Source organism: Gadus morhua, chromosome 3, assembly GCF_902167405.1.
Source record: "Gadus morhua chromosome 3, gadMor3.0, whole genome shotgun sequence".
NCBI classification, from domain to species: domain Eukaryota; kingdom Metazoa; phylum Chordata; class Actinopteri; order Gadiformes; family Gadidae; genus Gadus; species Gadus morhua.
The window spans coordinates 17,279,918-17,304,917 of record NC_044050.1 but is presented as its reverse complement, the minus strand read 5'-3'; the positions used below and the strand labels follow the sequence as shown (position 1 = coordinate 17,304,917).

The 25,000-nt window shown below is 48.1% G+C and overlaps 1 protein-coding gene across 1 annotated transcript in view; it reads right to left on the bottom strand.

The window, feature by feature from the left end:
- Positions 1 to 22,484, bottom strand: part of hhip (hedgehog interacting protein) — a gene marked incomplete at its 5' end in the record, with an annotated part of 24,106 nt that extends 1,622 nt beyond the window's left edge. The window contains 9 exon segments of the mRNA XM_030352583.1: positions 7,001 to 7,082; positions 9,397 to 9,545; positions 10,262 to 10,385; positions 11,526 to 11,644; positions 11,978 to 12,121; positions 12,376 to 12,549; positions 13,745 to 13,896; positions 21,174 to 21,375; positions 22,337 to 22,484. Of these exon segments, the coding sequence (XP_030208443.1) occupies positions 7,001 to 7,082; positions 9,397 to 9,545; positions 10,262 to 10,385; positions 11,526 to 11,644; positions 11,978 to 12,121; positions 12,376 to 12,549; positions 13,745 to 13,896; positions 21,174 to 21,375; positions 22,337 to 22,484 (1,294 nt within the window).
- Positions 22,485 to 25,000: the final 2,516 nt, after the last annotated feature.

Sequence of the window (25,000 nt, the reverse complement as noted above, 5' to 3'; positions counted from 1 at the left end):
GGGGATGAGACTAGCTGCTTGTGAACACACAGGGACCAGGTGGGTTTCTATATTAGTCATAGCAAGGCAAGGCGAGCCAGGTTTATAGGAGCACCCTTCACACCCAAGGGCATGGAGAGTGATTCTCATGGCACTGCGGGACTTGTGAACGAAACGGGTTAAGAGACAAACGTTTATGTTTATGAATCTGGCTCGATAAGGCCTTATGGCCGACTGTGGTCATAGAACCCCGAACCCTTCGGGGGCAGGTCAATAAATACTAGACCATTATTTCAACCTCACAGTAACAATATTGTGAGGTATGTGGGAGATACATACAGCTGGAAACATGCTTAGCATGGGAGGATATGAGGATACCCATAGTCATAAATCACAGCCTCAACAACCCACAAGACTCGTCACATACACACCCTCAAGTCTATGTGCTCGAAGTTCAAACGGGACAGACTTTGACCAAGTGTCCATTAGAAGCACTTTCACAGCATAATGCAGCTGTAGATGTCCAAGGAAGATACGGAGGGACATAATGCATATGAATATGGGCCTCATCGCACCCATGTCACCTGACTAGAACGGTACTTTATATTTTCATTTACCACTGTAAATATTTGAATGATCACACTTTAGATAGATCTAGAACATAGATCTGCACTGCCAAAAGTGACTCCTCATTGTAATGATCTGCAATGATCTGTACATTACAATGCAATGAGAAGACAAATCGTGATTATTTCATATTGTCACACACGCACGCATGCACACAGACACACACACAGACACACACACACACACACACACACACACACACACACACACACATACACACACACACACAAACCCACACACACGCCATTAGACACACATGTCCATGAAAGGGATCCAGCAGAATTATTCCACATCACGCTATACAAATCTGGAAATAATATAGCAAGCGTTCAACAACCTAAATATGTGCCTGTACTTCATTTAGACAACATGTGCAACAACATCCCTGCCTTCACCGAGCTGTAAGGCTAATGGAGCAGGAATAATGTCTCTATGTTGACACAGAGGGAAGACACACACACACACACACACACACACACACACACACACACACACACACACACACACACACACACAATGCAAAGAAAAGCAGATGCTGGCGTCATCGCTCATACTCATGCCTATCTATACTACCACTGGAGTCCAGTTTCCATGTGTGGCTCTGTGTGTGTATGTGTGTGTATGTGCCTGTTTGCGTGAGTTTGTGTGTGTTTGTGTGTGTGTGTGTGTGTGTGTGTGTGTGTGTGTGTTTGTGTGTTTGTGTGCGAATGAGAATTGTGATAGTGTGTGTGTGTGTGTGTGTGGTGTCGGACAATGTGATGAAAGATGGCTACTGATCTATCTTTCACTGCAGCTACCAGTGTAGTAGTGTACATGTGTGTGTGTGTGTGTGTGTGTGTGTGTGTGTGTGTGTGTGTGTGTGTGTGTGTGTGTGTGTGTGTGTGTGTGTGTGTGTGTGTGTGTGTGTGTGTGTGTGTGTGTGTGTGTGTGTGTGTGTGCGTGCGTGCGTGTGTCTGGATGGAGTTCTCTCTCTGCAACGACGAGGGTGGTCGTCACGCATCCACGTAGTTATATTTAACAAGGTTAGGAACTCTGGTGCTTTTTTGTACTGGTTTTGTGCATGTGTGTTAAGCCTACCCTGTGTGTGTGTGTGTGTGTGTGTGTGTGTATGTGTGTGTGTGTGTGTGTGTGTGTGTGTGTGTGTGTGTGTGTGTGTGTGTGTGTGTGTGTGTGTGTGTGTGTGTGTGTGTGTGTGTGTGTGTGTGCTGAATGATGAATGTGTATTTGTGTGTGTGTCACAGGTTGGAAACTATTCTGAGAGTCACTGTGGTTGATGACGAGTTTGTGGGGGGTATGATGGAGGTTGTGTGTATGTATGCATGTATGTGTGTGTGTGTGTGTGTGTGTGTGTGTGTGTGTGTGTGTGTGTGTGTGTGCTTGTGTGCATGTATGTGTGTGTGCGGCATGTGTGTTTGTGGGGACGGGGCAATTCCCATGATCCCATCAGCACCGACTCCAGACCCAGCTTCTCTTTTCCCATCCTGCCCTGCTTTTGTTGTGTGCGGCTGCATGTAGTTAAAAAAAAAATGAGCAAAGGAGCGAAGAGAACAGTGAGGGAGAGAGGGAGGAAGAAAGACAAGAGTCCCTGGAGGATTGGTGGTGGGTGGGTAGTGATGGGGGCGGAGGCCGGAGGTGTTGGTGCTGGTGGTGGTGGTGGGTGTCTTGCAGCTAACACTGTTAATAGCAGACCGGGGGTCAGTGACGCTACTAAACAGCCTGTACGACTGCCAGGGAGGGAGGGGGGTGCGTTGGGGGCGTGGGTGGGGTGGAGTGGGTGGAGGGGGGGGGGGGGGGGGGGGGCTAGTGAGAAAACACCACCTGCTGGTTACCGCCACTTGACAAAGGCAGCTGGGTCAACAGCCACTGTGGGAATTTATCAACTTTGGGAGGGGGGTGCGCGTGTGTGTGTGTGTGTGTGTGTGTGTGTGTGTGTGTGTGTGTGTGTGTGTGTGTGTGTGTGTGTGTGTGTGTGTGTGTGTGTGTGTGTGTGTGTGTGTGTGTGTGTGTGTGTGTGTGTGTGTGTGTGTGTGTGGGCAGGCGAGCTAGCGAGCTGGTGAGAACGAGACGAGAGGCCGTGCGAGAGAGAGAGAGCGATCGATAGCTAGAGAGATAGGGAGAGCTAGCTAGATTGATCGAGGTAGCTAGAGAGAGATAGTGAGAGTGAGAGACAGAAAAAGAGACAGCTATAGAGGGTCAGATAGATGGAAATAGAAAGAGAAAGAGAGAGAGAGATGGCGAGAGGGTGAGATGGATGGGAAGAGTGAAAGAGATAAGGAGCATCCAATTACACAGAGAGAAAGATCTGAAGGGAGAGTGGGCTAGGAGCAAGGCTTCTAGAAGATGTGGAAGGGTGATGTTCTCTAGAGTAGATAAAGAGGAACATCAAAACCGTAGGACTGCTGAAACCTGTGTGTGTGCGTGCGTGCGTGCGTGTGTGTGCACGTGTGTGAGTGTGTCTCTTCGTCTGTGTGTATACGAATGTGTGTTCTCTTCGTCTGTGTGTATCTGAATGTAAGCGTGTGTGTGCATGTGTGTGTGTGTATGTGTGTGTGTGTGTGTGTGTGTGTGTGTGTGTGTGTGTGTGTGTGTGTGTGTGTGTGTGTGTGTGTGTGTGTGTGTGTTTAGCTTCTTGGCTTGCCGGCAGCGTTTGATTGACAGGTATATATGAGAAAGGGGCCGTGGAGTGGTGTACATTGTGCGCCTCTACAATAGCTTAATCAAACGACCCAGTGTGGTCCCCTTTGGATGTTTTGTCATCCGACTCCATTGTTTAGCCCGCTCTTTTGTAGCTTCATTCCTTGTTTTAATTGTGTACGAAATTTACTGTGTATTGTAGGGGGGGCGCTGGGAGCATTCAGCCGGCCCAGGCCCGGGCCTTTGTCGGCCCAGGCGAGGGGGCTTTGTCGCGGGGAAGGGCCGTGGCCGAGATGGAAGAAGATTTAGGAGGGATGGGGGAATAAAAGGAGGGCTTCTTATTTTTATTTTTTTTATGCAGTGTGCTCTGGGAGCAAGCTCCCCGTGTGCTCACACACAGTGTCTGTGTGTGTGTGTGTGTGTGTGTGTGTGTGTGTGTGTGTGTGTGTGTGTGTGTGTGTGTGTGTGTGTGTGTGTGTGTGTGTGTGTGTGTGTGTGTGTGTGTGTGTGTGTGTGTGTGTGTGTGTGTGTGTGTGCGCCTGTGTGAGTGTGAAGCCACCCACCCACGTGGAAGATATACCCCCTAGGATTTTGAGAATCACAGACAAGGAAGAAAGGACAGAATTGACAGAAGGAAATGTCCAAACTTACATCTTAAAGGCAGTTCTGTATGTTGCATATGTAGCGGATGAAGTGTGAAAACCCCCCACACACCCTCACTATGTCACCTTGTTGTTTTTTTATTGTATTATTATTATCCTTGTAGAGGGCTTAACATAAAAAACACAACACTTACTTATTGGAAGTCGCTTTGGATAAAAGCGTCTGTTAAATTCCCTATTTGCTCTCCAAATACTAGACTGTGTGTGTATGTGTGTGTGTGTGTGTGTGTGTGTGTGTGTGTGTGTGTGTGTGTGTGTGTGTGTGTGTGTGTGTGTGTGTGTGTGTGTGTGTGTGTGTGTGTGTGAGTGTGTGTGTGTGTGGGTGTGCATGTGTGTGCGTTTGCACGTGCCTGTTTAACAGTGACACCCTAAACAACATGGCAAGGACATGTGAAGTTGTCCGTGTGCGGACCCCCTGCTCACACATATACAGAGCCCGCCTCAAAGGCCCCTCTGAGCTGGGTCCTATTATCTTCTGTTTGTTAGTACTCGTTCCTCTCTGGGAGATTACAGGGGACTCTGAGAGGAGACGCATGGGGTTCTGAAGTAAAGCAAAACCTTCATACATAACTTTTCTAGTGTGGCTGGTGGAGGGGACAAGGAAGTCTTTTGTCTTATGTGTGTGTGTGTGTGTGTGTGTGTGTGTGTGTGTGTGTGTGTGTGTGTGTGTGTGTGTGTGTGTGTGTGTGTGTGTGTGTGTGTGTGTGTGTGTGTGTGTGTGTGTTTTGTGACAGTGATGTATTTCAGGTACATTCATCTGTCTCTGTACCTATCTATCGATCTATCCACACACAGACACACACACACACATACACACGCATACACATGCGCAAGATTGCGTACACACACACACACACACACACACACACACACACACACACAAACACATAGACGCACGTGCGTGCCCACACACACACGGACGCACGTGCGCGCCACAGAGTCACAGACACACTCTCTCCCTCTGTACATTTACAAATGCATGGTGGCCTATTTATTATTGTAGGGGTACTCCAACTGACAAACAAATATCTTGAAATGAAGTCATTAGGCCCGCTTGTGTTTACACACACATGGCTCAGGAACTTCACGGCCTCAAGTTTGTTATGGCTGATGTTTTCCCCAACAGGTCCCCCTGTCTCCTGCTCGTTCCCAAACACGCCGCGCTGTTTAATGGAAACACAAAGCTCCGGCAACTCCGCGGTGGCGGCAGCGGTGGCGACGCAAACCCTCAAAACCCAACAACCCTTGGCTTTTTGTTTTTTTTCACTTCTCTTTTGGGTGGTGGGGAGAGTGCTATGGAGGGGACCACCCGAATTCGTAACAAGACCCCCCCCCTCCCCCCTACACACCAGCACCACCCCTCGTTCACACCCCCAGCCTGTCCTCCCTCCCTCGCCCCCCCCCCCCCCCCCCCCCCCCCCCCCCACCCCGCTGTAACGAGATCCTAATAACTAATCCGGAGTCAAGGCCCTAGCCGCCGCCGCCGCCGCACCACCACCACGCCTCCACAACACTACAGACTAAACAGGTCCCGCAGAACCGGGACCAGGAAAGCAACGCATCGTTCCTCAGGAGCGGGGAAAGGCGTCCGGTCAGGGGCCGCGCCAGAGTACATAAATACAGAAGGGGGGCCGTTTGGGGCGGGGGGCCCCTGTGGTGGAGTTAATTGTGCGCAGCCCTGGGTGGCGCTGTCAACGGCAGTAGAAATAATTAGCTGGAGATGTGTTGTTATGTGGGCCTTTTGAGTTTTTATTATTGTTTTGATTCCGGGAGTACACAAATGTCTCTCTCTCTGTGTTCAGGGTTGTTTCTATGCCTGATTGTCCGTTGACGACGGCCGAATGGAACTAGGCCTTAAAGAAACATTATTATTATTATGTTATTATTATCGTGCGACCTGTGTGGGCTCTGCTGGCTTCAACCTATCGGGCTCTAGGGGCCTTGCTTTGAGACATGAAACCCTCCCGCTGTAAGCTGGAGGATCCCCAGCCTCTCTCCGTGGCCCAGCTTCAAGTGCGCTGGCACCGGCAGGGCCAGCCCAGCGCCCAGGGCCTGGCCAGCACCCAGGGCCAGGCCAGCAGCCAGGGCCAGGCCAGCACCCAGGGCCAGGCCAGCACCCAGGGCCAGGCCAGCACCCAGGGCCAGAGCTCAGAGCCAGGCCAGCATCCAGGGCCAGGCCAGCATCCAGGGCCAGCCCAGGGCCCAGAGCCAGGCCAGCACCCAGGGCCGGAGCCCAGAGCCAGGCCAGCACCCAGGGCCAGAGCCCAGAGCAAGGCCAGCGCCCAATGGCCAGGGCAGTACCCGGAGCCAGGCCACAACCAGCGCCAGGCCAGCGCCCAGGGCCAGGCCACAACCAGAGCCAGGCCAGCGGCCGGAGCCCAGAGCCCGGCCTCCAGACAGACTCCTAATGAGCAGCTGGTTTGAATTGGATGGTGAACAGGTTGGCTCGGGGGCTCTGGGTGACCTTACTTGGGTTTCTCTTCCCGGGCCGGCCGGCCGTAAGATATTACGGGGAATGATTCAATACCATGTGTGTGTGCGTGTGTGTATGTGTGTGTGTGTGTGTGTGTGTGTGTATGTGTGCGAATGGTTGCCTGTTTCCTATTGTTTGAAAGACCCAATTCATTTTGTAGTGCATCAGATTCAGCGGGAACACTCGGATGTGTTTTTCATGATCTCACATACGCGGTGGGGAGAATTATGAATGAACTAATGATAAAAAAAACAATAACAAAACAACGTGTTCTCACCCAAAACCATCCAGCACCAACACAACTGCCAGCCCTCCTCCATGCAGAACACAGACTAGTGGCAGTACATAATTCACTTAAATCTTGAATTGCATTATAGACTGGGCTGAGGCTAAAAGTTGTCCAAGGCCACTGTGGCAGAATAAACCCGCCTCACTGGCACCAGACTTCACTTAAGTGGATATTATACTTGGACAGGATACAACTCTCCTCATGCAGCAGGTCTGGACCAAGAAATCACAGACATGGATATTGGTGGACGACCAATCACAAGCCTTAATACAGCACAACAAAAACAGGTTCTGGTTTAAAGAACATGAAATCCCATTGGTGAACGAGGCTCTGTACCTTTTGGGGTCCACCAGCTTGTAGAGCTTCCCACTGTGAGACTGCGCCATGCTTTTACTGCTCGCTAGAATGTAGACCTCGCCTGTGGGAGAGAGAGAGAGAGAGAGAGAGAGAGAGAGAGAGAGAGAGAGAGAGAGAGAGAGAGAGAGAGAGAGAGAGAGAGAGAGAGAGAGAGAGAGAGAGGAGGGAGGAGGGAGGGAGGGAAAGAGAGTGAGAGACGCACATACATGAGAGCCTGTCTAATTGCATTATTAACTTTAACAGTTCCTTTCGGTTTTATACACTGTCTGTGCCCCAGCACTTAACCTTTAAGCTCAATTACACCCGGAGACCCCTGCTGACAAACAAGTAATTAGCAGACTATAGTTTCACTGTGTGCTGCTCCACAAGTGTCTACAGTAAGAGAGGGGAGGACAGGAGGGGCAGAGAGGGGAGAGGGGCGGTAAAGAGGATAGGGGAATAGAAGGAAAGGAGGGGAGAGGATTGGAGAGGGGAGGAGAGGATTGGGGAGGGGAGGAGAAGAAAGGAGAGGAGGAGAGATGAGAGGAGAGGGGAGGAATAGAGTTGAGTGGAGAAGAAGGAGGGGAGAGGAGAAGAGACGACAGGAGACGATAGGAGAGGAGAGGAGATGATAGGAGGAGAGAAGATGAGGGGGGAGGAGAGGAGAAAGCAGCACAAAAAGAGGAAAAGATAGAAACGGGGGCGGGTAGAAGGGTGCTGAGTTGGGTTCAGGCCCCCGTGAATCTGCTCATGCTATTGAACTCTGAAGAATGTAACAGGGCTGGATGCTCATGACTAGAAACCAGACAAATAATATAACGAGGAACAAACCCGCAAGAAGGTTCTATATGGGGGGACAAATTGTTAACATGTGCCTGTTGGGGGCCCTTTCTTTCAGTGTTGGGACGGATGCCCACCTCTCCACAGTTCTTACATTACTCGCAAATCATGAACAAATGCAAATAATGACTCCAAGGCCTTGCGGCGCATGCTGGTTCCAGACTGGAAAACAACAGCGAGACGCTTCATGAATCTCCGATTGAGAATGATCCTTTATGTCGAATTAAAGTCTACGTGTAAAAGTTCAACAAGCTCTTAAAGCGCCTAAAACAACCCGGACATATCAATTGTGATCAAGAGTGATTTCATTATCATAATTAACGAAATCACATCTTTTGAGTGATGTATTCTACGAATAAAATATGCTGGCCAGCCCGTCCCTCTCTATTTGTTTACAAGGATCGTGTTATCGCAAACCTCTTTCAGTCACACCACCTAGCAAGCCGAGTCATGATGGTTTGCTTCACATAGTTAGAGTGGACGAACAACTGGGTGGGCTTCTAAAAGACCCCCACCTCCTAACTGGGAGGGGCTGAATTTTATACATAGCGACTTTCACCGCCATGCGAATTCTAGCTATATATTTTTTCGGATCAACTTTAGTATTAGATTATTATCAGGCAGAAGCGTTTATCTCAAGAGCCTCACAGTGGACTTAAGCACCAGGGGCTAAGGACCTCAGGCTTAAGGATGCCAACTGGTATCAGTGTGAACCTCGGGAATCGAGCTCAGGACCTTTGGGTTGGGAGTCAGGACCCTAACAACTCCCCTAGCCACTACCCTATATAGACAAACAACTCATAAACTGGGCTTGTGTGAGTTATCGTATGGAAATCAGTGTTATTCCAGAATGAAGAAGCAGCTTCTTAATAACTAGCATTTTACTGAGGAATCTCGTGAGAAGATTCAAAATGTGGTTTGAAAGCAAATCAGTCGTGTGTTTGTACAAAATGCGAGAGCGTTATTCAGTGGAAACTTCTACATTAAGGACTATACTATCAAAATATTTTTGAAATATGTTTCCATATACAACTCTCAATCTTTCTAAACAATAGTTGTTTTTATCCAAAATGTTGAAAGGTTGTCATTTTGTGTAAACACAGCGTTGCAGTTGGATCCCATGCTCTGACAATTTGCCTGGTGTCTGCTTTAGCTGGCACAGTGGGGCTTAATGAAAGAGAGAGAGAGAGAGAGAGAGACACAGAGAGAGAGAGAGAGCGAGAGAGAGAGAGAGAGAGAGAGAGAGAGAGAGAGAGAGAGAGAGAGAGAGAGAGACACACAGAGAGAGAGAGTGAGAGAGATAGAGAGAGAGAGAGACATAGAAAGAGACAGTACTCGATAGAGAGACAGACAGGGAGAAAGAAATGGAGAGAGCGCTAGAAACAGAAAGAGAAAGCACTAGAAAGCACCAACTTCAAGAGAGAGAGAGAGAAGAAAACTGATCTCACGAAAGAAAAACACAGATGCGAGTATTTTGACAACAGTCAAAATACTCCAAACAGATACCAAACTGAGAGTTACAAAGAAACAACGATCAGTTGTGTCCCAGTGCTCACCAAGCTCGTCCTCCCCGAAGCCCAGTATGTGTCCCACCAGCGTGGAGCCACAGGAGCCGGCGGGGCCCAGACACAGGGGCCTCTCCTGCCACTGCTCCGCTGGGCTGGCGGGGGCCGGCGACGGGACCTTCTGGAGGATCCTCAGGTTGCTAAGGCAAACACAACCCATGGAAACACACAGTCAGGATATGGCGCATCGTTGATAGGCGACCATACTTTGAAAAAGTTACACACCCCAAAGTATGTATTGTATAAACGCACGTCATTAATCAATTTTTTTTGGTTTTGTTTCCAGACAACATATGAAAACAACTTTTACTTGTTGTGACACTTGTCTAATAGCACCCTTTCCAATCCCCCCCCCCACCCCCCCCCACATACGGACACCGTATTGTCCACATGTTGGAATTTAAGAGGAGGCGTTTTTCTCATTAGAAAATAAACGTCATCGTTCCTTAACCGCAGTATGTTTGCATTCTAAAATCAGGCTCAGATTTGTCCGAGCTCTCGCTGCGTGCCGGCTCCCGATGACACTTGGTTTACACTATCGTCAAATGTAAAGGAAAATCGGACGATTGCGATGAATTACAAATAGCAAACGGTGGTGAGAGCAGCACGGTGTCTTGGATGCTGCGTCTCCATGAAAGCTGAATTCGCAGAGCCACAGAGGATACACACAAATTAATGATCACTGTCTTAAGCTCACCTTGGCTTTGGTTAAAAGAGTTCAACCCTAGCCGGTGTTGCCATGCCATGCCCTGCTACCAGTTGACTAACTATCCCATACTCGTGATAAGAGTGTGTTTTCTTTCCCTCGATTCGTTTTTCTTTTTCAACGGAGCTCTTCAAAAGGTGACTTACGTACCCACTCGTGTCCCCGAACACAAAGCTGCCGTAGAGCCTCCGGGACTGGCAGCCCCGGTAGATGAAGCCGCCCACCGGCACGGCGCCGCCGCTGGCCTGCAGGTCGTACACAGAGGACTCATGTTCTGCAGGAGGAAGGAGAAACAACAGGCAGGGAAGACCTTGTGGATGAGAACTGGTGTGAGGTCTGCCGGTACAGTCATTGATTCAGTATGTTCTCCACTAAAATTGAGTGTCACTTTTTCACTTTTGGTCGTTAATATTGTGCAGTGCTTTTACTCCAATTATTACAGTGACTCCAATCATGATGGTCCTCAACGTTCTTTGGAGCTTGAACTAGTTGCTCATGGGTTGCTCTGGCAGAGTGATAGTAAAATCAGATGAGAACATGCCAATGCCAAAACAGAGTTAAACAAAAACGATGTTGAATAACTATACAAACAACTAGCAAAATAAATCAACCAACCACTAAAATCAAGCGAGTGCTCAGTCATACTGACGTTTTGTGTTTATCGTATCGTATGACAATGGCTGAAAAGTGACAATACACAGCCAGATTCCTAAGTGATATAAGGTGGTGTACTTTCTATTCTCGGTTTAAACCAAACAAAACAAGCTCTGGTGTCAATCTTGGTCACAACTAACCAGAAACAAAACAAATGTCTCTCTGTTTCTTTTTGTCTGTGTCGTTTTAGAAACTTGCATAAGAGTTTTTTTAAGAGACCGCTGTTGTTGATTATTGTCTGAGTGTGCCTCATCTCCCGAAGAATTCACCGGCCCCGCCCCTTCTATCTGTGCAGGGGGGCCCCAGTCCGAACCCTGTCTACAAAGTTATTGCTGATAGCCGTAGCATGATAGCTATAAATCATACTCCACGCAACATAGTTGTCGTTGATTTTTTTCCTTTCTTCGTCTACGTTAAAAACATTTCTCTGTTTCTACTCAACTGATTGTTCTGCGAGCCCAGAGGGAGGGCAGCCAACACACCATCCTCTCTCACACAACAATAGTGAGAGAAAATTCATAAAAACAGATGTTCCTCCGTTTCCTCGAGAAGGGAGGAACAGGGAAAACGTTATCTAGCGAGAATGATGAATCTAGTAGAAGATACCAGTACATTCTCCCCTAAGATGCCATATCCAAGATGTTCCACAAAGGTCAGGTTAAATCACAGCATTACGTGCTAGACAACAATAAACGGAAAGGTTGAACAAAGGTTGGGGAATAGGATGTGAGTAAATCTTTTTACATGCCGCACGGTTTACCATAATCTTTTCCTTTAGCGATCTCGAGTATCCTGCCAGCTGAAGAGTTCTTCCCACTCGCGTCCGTGCATAGGATCACCAGACTGCCGTTGTCGGACTGAAGACGGTCGACTGCGCACCTGCCAAACCAAAACACCATAGATCAATTTCTGAGCACGCAACAGCGAGCATGCATTTAGTCTCAAGAATCCATCTAGGAAACGTCAAATATTTAGCAATAAAACGCTCCTCGTAAATTGAGCACATCCTTTAGCCAAAGTGTTACAGAACGGTTGAAGTATCTTGCTCAGAGATCCCTACAGTTAGTCTGCGGCGGTTTGGGTTTCGAACACAGAACCTTTCCATCCATTGAATTTTAGAGTCCTCCGTCGCGAGGGGGGCGTTTAATACTGGGATATGAACCAACCACCGACTCCACCACACCACCCCCACCACCGAGTGTCGCTACTCACCTGCCTGGGTCATGCAGGCCGTGGGCGAATATTTCCGGAGGCTGGTTGGTGCTGTTGAAGTACGGGTTGTCCCGCGGTATTGTGTAAGAAGACGCACAGCTGTCTGTGTCCACATCCACCCTCAAAACAGACCCGGTGAAATCACTGCATTTAAACAGACACAGAAGAAAAAAGAAAAGCCATTTAAGGTCAATTATTTAATTATTACTGGATTGACCTTTTCATCAAAAGTGACTTTTCAGGGATAGTCAGATACAGGTCATCAAGGAGCAGGTAAGGGTGAGGGGATCTGGATCTAGCCCAAGGATGCACACCGCTTAGACCGGTGAGACAGCACAGGTGGCCGATTTAGAGTCTAACACCCTCGCCGACTACACCGTCTTGACCTCTGACCTCACCTGAGCCCGTCCATCTCCTCCATGTCATCCAGGGTGATCATGCCGTCTCCCAGGATGATGTGCAGCAGGCCGTCCGGGCCGAACAGCAGCTGGCCTCCCAGGTTCTTCCGATGCAGCTCCGCCACCTCCATCAGCACCCGCACCGTCCTAGTGTCCACCTGGTTCGGGGTTTTTCTGAAAGGGAACCGTACCAAAGGCAATATTAGTTTAGGTTGGGTTTAACAATGATTAGATTTTCCTTTTTTTACAAATTTTTATACAGTTGGACAGGATATGTGAAGCTAGCTATTAATTTGCTCTTTCACGTCATGGTTTAGACTGTGGGTTTGGATGGTCTATGGTTGTATTGTGACTGTGGGCCAATGGAAACTTTGGACCATAACTGACATGCAGGTGATGTGAATTGATGTTGCTAAAATGATACCAAGGCAGAATAACTATAAGTGCTGACTTGGCAGAACAGATCTCAGAACTATAAGACAAAGAGTTTGTAGTTCTAGTTTTGTCTACAGACATTGAGTCTAGTCTATATTATGAAACGCCAATCATGGCAAAATCCATTGGGTGGATCTCTCAAAATAGTCCTTCCCTAAGCCGCCAAAAGTTGCACCATTTTAAATGATGGTTGCCGTGTACTAATGTGTGCGAGGGAAATGGAAAAGGTAGAGAAAGTTTCTAAAAATAATCTTGAAGTCTGTCATTATGGTTGCGTCCATAGGGCTATGCTATCTTTCTATAGAGTAGAACCCAGAATTACAGAAGAATCAATCCAGTCACTGAGACTATACACCTCTCGGGCTATATTTAAAACAGAACTTAACGTGCGTTCACCAGTTACGATGGAAGAAAGGAAAACACTGGAACGAGTTAGGGGGATTAAGAAAGCTATTACTTTTTCCAGGTTAATGGGAAAAGGGGTGTTATCCAAATAGACGATCATCATAAGATGATAACCCGTAATTTAAAACATTTGAGTTTTCAAGCATTCCCATCGCTCAAGCTTTAGGATGGTTTATATTTAAAAAGTCAAGAAAACATTTTAGTTAGCATTTTTTTGCATTTTAGTTAGCATTATTTCTTTTGAGGCCTATCCATCTAAAAGAAACAATATATACGTGCTTTTAGAACATGTTAAAAATGTAAACATGAATGTTTTATTTTCTTGTTTGAGTGTAATGATATAATAACGTTGTTGAACAGACAATCCTCATATGGAAAGTTTGAATGACTTTAAACTATTAATAATTCCTCTATCATGATTGACTGTCGCTAGTGAAGGCGGGATTTTGTTTCTACACGGAAACAGGGGGGGGGGGGGGGTAGCTATGCTATAGACCTCTCCTCATTCTTCTCCTCCCTCCTGCGTTACCTGGACACGGTGTACTCCACCACACGCAGGATGTGGTCGTGCGGCCCGATGGCCCAGCGCTCCTGGTTGGTGGTGTAGGAGACGTACAGCTTGCCGTTCTTCTTGTAATTGGGATGGAATGCCAGGCTCAGCAGGCCCCTTTCATCTCCGCCCTGCAGTCAGATGGGAGCACAAAGGATCCAGGAGTTAATTATGCTCCCGCTCCCTTTTCCAATGGGCGGGAATAATAGCCAGACCGTGGACCCCGCCCCCGCTCTACCCTGTTCCTCCTCCTCCTCCTCCTCCTCCTCCTCCTCCTCCTCCTCATCATCATCGTCCTGCAGACCACCATAACCAGCCCCCCCCCCGCCTGTGAGGCCCATCTCCTGGGGGCCCTGTTTGATTCTCCTCCTGACCTTGTAATTCTCCATTGTCTCATCTTAAGATATTTGGTGTTATTCCTGACGTTATTAGGCCCTCCAAGCGTCCCACAATGGACCGTGGCTACCCTGCTCCACGCCAACCTCGACTATGATAACATGAACCCTCCGTTACAACGCACGCTGGACTCTGGAAGAGCTGTACTTCTTCTTTACTACACCAGCAAGCCCTCACACACACACACACACACACACACATTCTCACACACACTCTCTCACACACACACACACCACACACACACACACACACACACACACACACACACACACACACACACACACACACACACACACACACACATACACACACACACACTCTCGCACCCCCCAGCCTGGTTATGTGTGCTTGTCCTCGGGGTCGGTGGGTGTGGTGGTAGGGGGGTGGGGGGTTGGGGGGTCTGTGACGGCCAGGGGCCCCCCCTGGGGGCCTCCTTTGTGTGGTGATTTGTGTGTGTAATCTTTGGGGGTTATCCGTGAATGCGACTCTGAGTGGCTGAAAGAATTTATTAGCTCACTCACAGTTCATAGAGAGCACAACGGTCCCAAGTGCTTCTGTCCTCCGCTTTTATTTTTTCCCCCTTCTCCTCCGCCTCCTCTCCCCTCCGTTCCCTCCCCGCCTCTCCCCATCACCAGAGTCTTTACCAGTGTACCCCAGTAAGTCCGGGCGGAGAAAAAAACTCAAGGACATAAGAAGGGAGCAAAGGTGGACGGGGGGGGAGGGAGAGAGAGGGGGGAGTGTGGGATTGGGAGTAAAAGAGGGTAGGGAAAAGGAGAAGGGGAGAAAGAAAGAGAGGAACGAAACCTAAACAGGGAGCGAGCTGCCAAGTCCCACTGTCTTGGCAACATGTTTAGAAAACATCTAAATTGCTTGTGTAATATGTAAACCTTTGTGTCACCCCGGAGGAGGGGCGGGGGGGGGGGGGGGGGGGGGGGGGGGGGGGGGGGGGGGGGGGGGGGGGGCTACATCAGTTGTCACCACCAGGGTGGTCCTCTCGTCATAGTTGGCTGTAATAATCAGCTATAGCATTTCAGTCCTTTAGCAGGAGAAAGCCTGTCCAGCCCTTTTTTCTTTTTTCCTTTAAAAGTTAACTCTCCCCCCCCCCCCCCCCCCCCCCCACCGCCACCACAACCCTACCCCCGTTTTTGGTCTGACAAAGCTAGGCAGGAATGTTAAGGTTAAGGTGTTTAGAACGTGAGAAAGGCGATGGGAAGTGTGAGCGTATGTTGTGTTTCTATGTGTAGGTTGCTAAGAGATCAGTGCAGGCAGCTCCCACATTCTGGGAATCAAACGTTGGAATGAAAAGTGTGGATAAGAAAGTGAGACATGATCAATCGCCTGCTCACATAAAAAAAAATAAAAAAATTAAGGATGCACTGCAGTTGTCTTTAACACAGTTAAACAAAAATAATAATTCGGGGGGAGAACAAAAAAGATTTTGGTGGCAGACGTCAAGTTTGGTTTACTCAATGTTACGGCCCAGGCCCCCCGCTGTCGTAATCATAAAACGCTCACGTATCCTTCAACTTCTCCATCCTGGTGTGCAGTTGAACTGTTAAAGGCCTGTCCGACTGCACAGTAACCCCGGGCCAAACTCAAAACGCACACGGGATGACTCCTCGCCATGGAATGTTCTCGAAAGAACCAAGAAACAGCGGGGAGCCACAAAGCACAGCACTGTGGTTCCATTAATATGCGTTTAAAGTTTAAAAGTTGTGAAAGTTGACAAATAAAATGTCCAAGACCTACCCCCCCAAAAAAGGCAGAGTTGGGATTTACGAGGGCTACTAAATGTCAGTTGTTGAAGTCCAATAAAAAGATATTGTGTGAGAGGCGATTCAGTAACATAACAGCTGGGTGCATGATGGAAAGAGAGGTGGAGGAAGGGAAGAAGAAGAAAAAGGAGGAGGAGAAGGAAGGGGCGTGAGGGAAAAGGGAGAAAAAAAGATTCATTTCAGGGGAGAAAGCTCTAAAAAGAAAAAAGAGGAAAAAAACTCACTTTGAAATGCTTGACCTGATGTTGTTGGATTTGGAGATGCGGTGACCCGAGCAGCCAAAAATTAAACACGCATAGGGAACGGGTCAGAAGACCAGAATTCCAGAGAGGCCTAGGTCCGGAGCCAAACGGGGACCACCAGGACACAGTGGTTAAACTGGGCTGAGATGTCGAGTTCCCTCGCTAATGACTAGCTCCACAGAACCGGCGGGGGCAGGAAAGGCAGCAGCATGGCCCCCCAGAGGCAGGCCCTCGTCTCGGAACGCAGAAAGGACGGCGGATCGTTTCGACGTAAGATGCCGATCTAACGATCTCCCTGCGTGGATCCTTTGTTAATGGTCTGCTTTTAGGATTGATGAACAAATAAATGTTCCTGATTGATTCACTGGACCAACCTGGTCATTCCATTGTATTTTTCCAAATGGTTTTCAATCTGTGACATATTAGCGTTTTAGTCCAAAAGACGTACCACATGGGCGGCAAAATCTCTGTTGTTTTTAAACGAAAAAAGAGATACGGGTACATTGTGTTGTTTCCCTGTACTCTTTTTAACCCCGTCCCTTTTGGGTTTAAAGTAATATTGTTGATGGATTACAGATAGATCAAATTCAAAATGGGGCTGAAACGGTAGCCGATGTTTTCAATCAGTGCCGGTCCGTCGTTGAAGCCATCTGATGATGGGAGCTTTGATGGGAGAACCTCGAGAGTCTGCTGCCCTGATTGACAACAGATGATGTCTTTTATAACGCCATTCAAACTCCTCCCCCAGCTTGGAAACGTCCACAAAATCAACCCCCACTCCCCAACCCCCTTTTCTGCTGCAACCCACCCTGAACAGAACGTACCTTCGACCCATTCTGAAAGATGGCTTTTTGTTAAGTTGGTTAATCATGAGTTCTCTCCCTCCTGTAGGTATTGTTCAGGTGACCCTGCCTCCTTATTGATCTACTTCTGTTCTGATTCTGGCCATATCGAGCCAATGTTGGCATTCCACAGAAAGCGTGGATCTTCTGGATGAGTGCGGCAGAACCCCCCCCCCCCCCCCCCGCCAGAACGGTTATGTGGAACCATCTGGGCCTGTCTGGGTACCAGGTGGTGGTTAGTGGGACTGAATTCCTACCATGTCCAATTCCACAGGACAGCTGCCTTTCAGTTCCCGATGATGCATGTGTTGCTGGTGGCTTTGTCAAGAGCCCGATCCTTTAGATCCTGAATCGCTCACAACGGGCAATGCCTGTCCCCCTAAAAAGACATTCCACGCAAGTTGATTGGAGAAAAACAATGTCTGACACTTGGCTCAAAAGGCTATCTGTTAATAATCGCATTCAACCCTTAGACCGTACCAGGCATGCAAGAACACACACGCATACTCACACACATACATTCACACAAACAGACACACACAAACCAAAATACCCTACCTCAACTGCACAATGAAAACAGAGATTCCAGATCTATCTTCTACCTGCTAGTATAAAAGTCCGAGAGATTTTTGCATAGCATCCAATTACAAATTCTACATTGCCACAATCCTATTCCAATCCAACACTCCTATTGCACAACCCTACTGGATGGTTCCAAGCACAGCTCCATTGAGAAAACATTTCCTCATTCTTCCCTCACCCACAGAGATAACCAAAGTATGCAGCAATTGGTTTTACCTCAAATGGTACTAACTCATCTATCTCTTCCAGCACATTAGGCATGTCCATCAGTGCCGGTTTATTACATCAATAAGAGAAGCCTGGGAGTTATGAGACTCGCTACTCCCCTGTTGCTGCCAGAGGAAAACCGACTGGAGTCCCCGTTCATTCACTGCCAGGGAATATACACTGGGCAGTGTAAGAGCAGTGATGACTACAGTGAGGGAGCGCAATCTCGAGAGATGTCAGCAAAAGCTAGGAAATGAAGTAAATAAATAAAAAAGTTTTTTTTTGGGTGAGCATTTTTGCATGTGTATTCTTCTGCTCTCCTTTATCATGAAGGCTACGGTGGTTCAACCCTGGACACACGCATTCTGGCATCGACTTGGTCAATTTTCAGAAGATAAAGCCATTTGTTAACTAGTGCCCCCTGGTAACCCATGCTGGATTTTCACGATCATCTATCACATCATCTCCATCAACCACTGTTGTCAATAAAGGACGAGGTGCTCAACGAGTCGTCAGTTACCCAATCAGGTGAGGAGTGATGCACTGTAGTGTAAGACATGAGGAGCCTGTCCATGTGACCATAAGCCTATAAGGAAGCAGTAAAGGACGTGGGAGATGATATCAGCCCTGTGGGGGCAGAGGGAGGAGGAGCTGAGGCGGCCAGGAGGGAAGAAGGATAACAATGAGAGATGATAAAACAGATCTGGAATAATTGTACACTTCCTACCAAGAGAAAGAAAGAGTCTGTAGTAAGCCCACAGAACGGCACACTTGAGGCTGTGTGTTTGTGTGTGGTGTGGGTATGTGTGTGTGTGTGTGGTGTGGTGTGTGTGTGTGTGTGTGTGTGTGTGTGTGTGTGTGTGTGTGTGTGTGTGTGTGTGTGTGTGTGTGTGTGTGTGTGTGTGTGTGTGTGTGTGTGTGTGTGTGTGTGTGTGTGCGCGTGCGTGTGTGTATGTGAGAAAAAAAGTGATAAACAGTTTTGGATTGAGTCTATTCTGTGAGTTTGTGTGTGTCTCTCCTATGAGTCGGTGTCTGCGTTTGTGTGTATGCACACACACATACAATTGTGCATGTGTGTGTGTGTTGTGTGTGTGTGTGTGTTGGTGTGTGTGTTGTGTGTGTGTGTGTGTGTGTGTGTGTGCGTGTGTGCATGCGCGTGCATACGTGTGCATACGAGCGTGCGTGCGTGTGTGTCTGTGTGTGTTTCTGTGTGTGTGTGTGTGTGTGGTGAGAGGCTGGGTGGCTCTATGTGGGGCACCAGCAGAGATAGGATTTCAGGAGCGGGGAGGGAACACCCACAGAGCAGCCGGGAGAGCGGCAGCGCTGCAGCTCAGCATTGTCTCGCAGCAGGGCCGGCTTAATTGGCACCAGGGGATCCAGCGAGGGAGGGAGGGAGGGAGGGAGGGAGGGGGAGGGAGGGAGGGAGGGAGGAGAGAGGGAGGGAGGGAGGGGAGAGGAGAGGAGGGGAGTGGAGGGAGGGTAGGAGGAGGGGGAGGGAGGTGGAAGGGGGGTAGAAAACAGCAGGAGGAACCCCAGAACATTACAATCAAAGCATGTGCATAGGCCTGATGATAAAGCCCTTATCTTCCGTCGCCTCCCCCCCCCCCCCCCCCCCCCACCCCAGCGCCCCCCCCCCCCGCACCCCCCCCTCCTCCCCCAGGGCCTTGTTTCCTAGTTCTGTATAAAGCCAGCTCCATCCTGTTGATGCAGCCAGTAAACACCTTAGCTAGTCCCTGGTGCCCCTACTTCCCTTCTCTACCACCATCCCCCCCCCATCCCCCAACCCCCCCACCACCAGAACTCGTGGCCCACTGGCCCAGGGGTCCAGGGCTTTGTCTGCCACTGGAAAAGAGAAGGATTTGAGGGTAGTGGGGTCCCCCCTGTCGGATTTGTCGTAAAAATCATCACACAACATCATCTCGTCCACCACTGGCTGTAGGTCCGTCATGACGATAGCAGTAGCCAGGAGAGCAATCGCGTTGCCAATTGCCCCGCTCTGTTTGACTCGCCGTAAACGCTGCGTTCCTGTCCGTCGGAGTGTAGAGGGATGCGGGAGGCATGCGTGATACATAAACTTCCTGTTCGGGAGCGTGCCCCCCTAAACATCTCATCTGGCCCATCTCTTTACGCAATCTGAACTATCCAAACAAACTATTGCAGAACATCCAGCACTGCAGATAAACAATGATACGTAGGAGAAATATGTTACTACTTAGCGGCAGAATGGCCCGAGATTTCGATAGTGAAAAGATTGCAGCGAGATGGAATACCTCAGGTAGGATATACATGGTGCAGACTGGTTGTGGTCTACTAGGAATTACATCATCAACAAAATCTGAGTATTTTATCCTTATTTGGAGGATGACATTTTGTGATGAAATGGCCCTAAATGATGCTGTGAGAGCTGGAATTCAGTTCATGTCTACTTTCCGTTGTTGTTCAGTTACAACTCTCTGAGTTCTAAACATCTCTGCTTCTACCCTGCATGTCCATGTTAGCTAGGGTTTGGCTAGCTAAACTAAATATTCAATAAATGCTGGAAAGTGTGTGAAAAGAAGTACTGAGAAGTACTGTAAATGGTTCTGGAGAGAATGGTGAGTGTAGGGGTTGGTTCTATGAAGGGAGAAATGGTTAGGTGTGTTTTAAGCTTGGTCGCATTACCATTTGTTATTCCAGTCAGCACGTGGAATATCTGAGATGTAACATGTGCACAAACTGTGACTTAAACAGGTATTAATTAACACAATTAGCCATCTCTTGTTGGGTTAGGAAAGCTCAGCAATGAGCTAATAAGGGTCTGGTTAATTAGCAGATATTAGTGTTGAAAATTGATGAATGCGTGCTTATTTGGCATAATTACGTAATTGAATGTTATTACAGCGCAAGCACCACGTTTAAGGTATTTGCATTGGCATGGGAGAGTTTTCCACACGGTCACAGTAAGTAAGTATGTTTGCTAAGGTGGTAGCCCTTCTACCACAGAAAGACTGCCATCAAGCCATCTCCCATCCACTTTGTTGTACTACACTACGTATATGCATGGAACGACTTCCAGGCTCAGACACAGGAGTAAGTGTGTTTAATTTAATTTTATTTCACTTCCTAAATTGCCTCTGGCCAACATTTGATTGTTTTTATTGGAAGTAGGCAGAGGGAAGAGTGTGTGTGTGGATGTGTGAGTAGAAAAGTTTGGGGGGATGTGGGGGGGGGGAAGGGGGTTTGAGGAGTATCATAAAAATGGTGGATGGGGCGCCTTTTCCGCTTAATTTTTTATCCGACCAATCATGTTGCTGGGGGGGGGGTTATGCTGTTACCACTGTTACCACAGTTGGACCGTTGGAATCGAGAGGAGCTACACCCCTACCTTGAGGCTGCTTTGCACCAGCTTGTGGATGTCCAGGAAGGGCTCCTTCAGCACCTCGAGATCGGGGGTGAGTATTCGCACCACGCCCTCCCTCTCCAGAACGAAGAGCCGCTGCGAGCCGTCCCCACAATGCACCACGGCCACAGGCTGCCGCAGGCCACTCAGCACCTCCTGGGCACAGTAGCAGTTGTGCTTGTGTTTCCTGGGCGACCAGAGGAGAACAGCCAAACAGAATGAAAAGGGTGAGAGGTTGTATCAGGGATGTTGCTTATCTAGGAGACTTTGAAGCTGGAATGATTAATCGTGTTTTGCAGCATACACAAATGATTTGGTATGATCATGTTGTCCCGAGCAAGAATGTTGTGTTTCATAATATCTGATATTATATATATAAATAGTACTATGTATAATATATATTATATCTACATTATAATGCATACAATTTAATAATTTAAACTAAGGAATGTGAACTGTTATTTGACCGCAATATCTACCGTTGTAGTCCTTAAAGTAATTCATTAAGCACAAAAGTAATGGATTTGAATGTCCCTGTCTAATTTAGCATTACGACCAGAACTCAGCACATAGTAGTCAAACAGCAATATGTTTCAAATAGTCTTTGACATTTCAAACGTCTTTGGACCAAAACCCTGCCTTGCGTCAAACTGAGCCGCCAATAAAGGTGAACGCAGGGCAAGCTGAGTATCTCTGCAGTCGATCCCATGATGCCTCCGGGAAAGCAGATGAAAGGGAAACCCAGCACAGAGACAAAGGAGTAAAGCCTGCAGCAGGAGCCAGGGCTGCTAGGATAAGCATTTCCATTATGCTGGGCCAAAGCTGGATGAATGTGCTCTGAACAAACTGTGGGGTCACACAGGAGATGCCGCAGCAGAGCATCCTGTCTGGGATGGAGTGGAGCTTTGTCGCGATGACCCGGTGAACTTGGGACTTTTAAACTATGTACTAGGAGTTTAGCCTGGAGAGGGTTCAACGGCTGCGCGAATACAAATTCTATGGTGTACTATTTTCCTTTTTAAAATTGACATTCAATTTAAATATATATCCACCCTTTAATAAATGTGGAGTAGATGTGAACTTTCAGGAACATGACATAATCCCATGCTTTCACACCAAACAGTGGGTTCCATAGGAGGTCTACAAACCTGCTGATCTCCTCTATCTTCTCGTCCCCCAGGTAGTTGGACTCCTGCCCTCGCAGAGGTGGCTTTCGCTGGTAGTCCGGGAAGCAGGCGCCGCCGTCTCTCCGACCGTAATACTGACAAAACTCGTCCACGTCTGCCTGGAACAGCTCTGGATGGAGACGGATTGAGAGAGAGAGAGAGAGAGAGAGAGAGAGAGAGAGAGAGAGAGAGAGAGAGAGAAGCGGAGAGGTGAGAGGAAGAACGTCTTAGATGGAAAACACGACATACCGACATGACTTCATGCGCTCCGCACACACGTCAAACGCACGGGGCTCGAAGACATGCAGACGTCACTAAACGTTCCCCCCTCAAAGCCGTGTTTACGCTTTGCTAAGCTACTGCAGCCGTGTTTGTGTGTCAGTGTGTCTGTGTGTGTTAATGTGTGTTCTGTCTGCCTGCGTGTATGTGTGTTAATGCCTGTGTGTTAATGTGTGTGATGATGTGTGTGTGTGTGTGTGTGTGTGTGTGTGTGTGTGTGTGTGTGTGTGTGTGTGTGTGTGTGTGTGTGTGTGTGTGTGTGTGTGTGTGTGTGTGTGTGTGTGTGTGTGTGTGTGTTTTTGTTAGTGTGTTGTGTTTTAACATGTGCGCGTGTGTGTCTGCACATGCACTTTTGGGATGTGCTTTTGTGTTGGGGGGAAGTGTGGAATTAGAGTAGATGAGCCAAACCAAATTCTGGCTAGACCGGGGGTGAAAGAAAATGAACAAGTGAAAAGAAGGGTGGGCCAGGCCAGATGGCTCGGACGTCAGAACGCACTCAGAACAGAACGACGTGCCCTCTCTCTTTCACATCATGTTTTCTCTTGATTTATGAAGTGATGACGGTGCAAAAAGCAGATCCTGTTCCCCGTTCAGGCGTTCGAGGGGAGTAAGAAAGAGAAGTGGAAGGGTTGTTTAATTAATTTCTACCGTTCTACAATGTCATGTGTAATGTGTTAATATCGCGTGACTAACATTGCGTATTATTTGTTCCCCCTCCTCTCTCTCTTTTAACGCGGCCGTACGTCATTGTGAACCATGGCAACTGCTGGATGCATGCAGCTGGCATCGGAATGGCGAGGAATCAAAAAAGGCTCAGCTCTGCGATGACAACTTACAGCCGTTCTGTGTGGGATGGGGGCTGGGGGGTGGGGGGGGGGGACTAAGTCTTGGTTAGGTAGTGGAAACCAGTGGGGGATAGACCACTGGATGGTGGCAGGTACGGAGACACTTTCTATGACTCGTGTGAAGCAGCATCTGTTCCGAGTGGACTGGCCCACAACTTTATTTGGACCATAGTCTTTTATGTTAAAGTTAAGCTTTTTATTATTAGGCCTGCCAATGTGCACTTATATGTACGCATATGTTTTGTTTAATTTAGGAGTAGGAGTGAAAAAATTTGATCACCTATAAAAAAATACAAATGAAATATTAAGTAAGAAAGAACCTGCATTCCATCAAGGACTCCAGACCGAAGCACCTTTGCGAACAACATTTATCTCATTATCTTCCTGTCATTCGACCTTCCTATCTCTCGTAGCCTAGCTCGTTGGTCCGGGTGGTCCGTCTCTGTAGGAGCACGCACCGCGCTCCCCAAGTCTTCCCAGAATCACAACATTATCCTCAGAGTTCTACGAAACCGCTCCTTTTTATCTCCATGTGGGCAGACCACAGAGGGCAACAAAGAGAGAGAGGGGATCTCTCTCGCAGTCAATCAGCGTCCCTCTGCGACCTAAAAACAACCAACGCAATATTGTTTCCCTTAGTGAAACCCTCAGAGGGAGGAGGAGAGCAAATACACCAGTTATAAAAACACAAACAAGACTCACTCACTCTGTTTTCATCCCCCCCCCCCCCCCCCCACACACAAACACACACACACACTAACATACACACACAGACCAACCACAGCGGCTGACCGCACCAAATACTAGAGGTGATAGGATATCCCCCTTGAACATCTAAACACAACATGCAGATCAAACACACTTCACACGCACGCTCCCCCCCAACAACCCCCCCAACACACACACACACTCGCGGGCACACATAGCACAGATGGTGGTGAACACACAAACATCTCTCCCAGGCAGTACCACCCACCAGCTAATGTGTGTAGTTATCTTAGGCATGCTGGTTAGGGACCCAAGGTACATAGCTAAATGATTAACCGAGGATGGAGGAGACAGGCTGGGCTACAGGGAGCACTGGCGAGGTGGTGATGCAAAGAGAGAGCGAGAGAGAGATAGAGAGAGTACAATTCAGAGTATATATTGTATGGCCGCATAATGGCTCCATGCTTGTTGTCAGTTGTGTAAATGCAATGATTGTTCTGGATTATTATGCCACAGCATTATGTATTTAGAATGCAATACCTGACATCCAACATGATGAGTAAATTAGTAAAAACATTACACTTGAAAATCTTCCATATTTTAAATGTCCATAGTTATGTATTATTGTCATCACGTTATAAAAGCATTTTTACTTGTGTTTTGCCGTTTGTTTCAATAGTCCATTGTAAAGATGGGCCATATAGTTGAGTTGTAGGCTAGGACTAAAGGGAGAGAGAGAGAGAGAGAGAGAGAGAGAGAGAGAGAGAGAGAGAGAGAGAGAGAGAGAGAGAGAGAGAGAGAGAGAGAGAGAGAG